The following is a 205-nucleotide window of genomic DNA, read 5'->3' as shown; positions in this document are numbered from 1 at the left end:
CTGCGCCGCGGCCGGGCCACCGACTTGCCAGCCGGCTGGGGAGGCGGAGGGGCGCCCGTCCCCAGCACCTCAGGGGGCTCGGGGTGGGGTTTCTTGCGCGTGTTCCCGGGATGCCGGGAAAGGTGGGAAGCGGCGGGGGAACAACGGGGAGCGCTCGATCGTACTTACAGGAGTGGAGGCACTCTATGATGGTTGTTGCATCAAT

General features: G+C 68.3%; 1 protein-coding gene across 1 annotated transcript in view; it reads right to left on the bottom strand.

Moving 5' to 3' along the window:
• Positions 1-202, bottom strand: part of LOC104509949 (polycomb complex protein BMI-1-like) — a gene marked incomplete at both ends in the record, with an annotated part of 2027 nt that extends 1825 nt beyond the window's left edge. Inside the window, one exon of the mRNA XM_010152052.1 lies at positions 169-202. Within this exon, the coding sequence (XP_010150354.1) occupies positions 169-202 (34 nt within the window). The remainder of the gene's footprint in view (positions 1-168) is intronic.
• Between the last annotated feature and the right edge of the window lie 3 nt (positions 203-205).

This window comes from Eurypyga helias, unplaced genomic scaffold (assembly GCF_000690775.1).
Source record: "Eurypyga helias isolate BGI_N326 unplaced genomic scaffold, ASM69077v1 scaffold41925, whole genome shotgun sequence".
Taxonomy (NCBI): domain Eukaryota; kingdom Metazoa; phylum Chordata; class Aves; order Eurypygiformes; family Eurypygidae; genus Eurypyga; species Eurypyga helias.
Note: the sequence above shows the minus strand (reverse complement) of the source record. Positions and strands in the feature narration are given on the sequence as shown.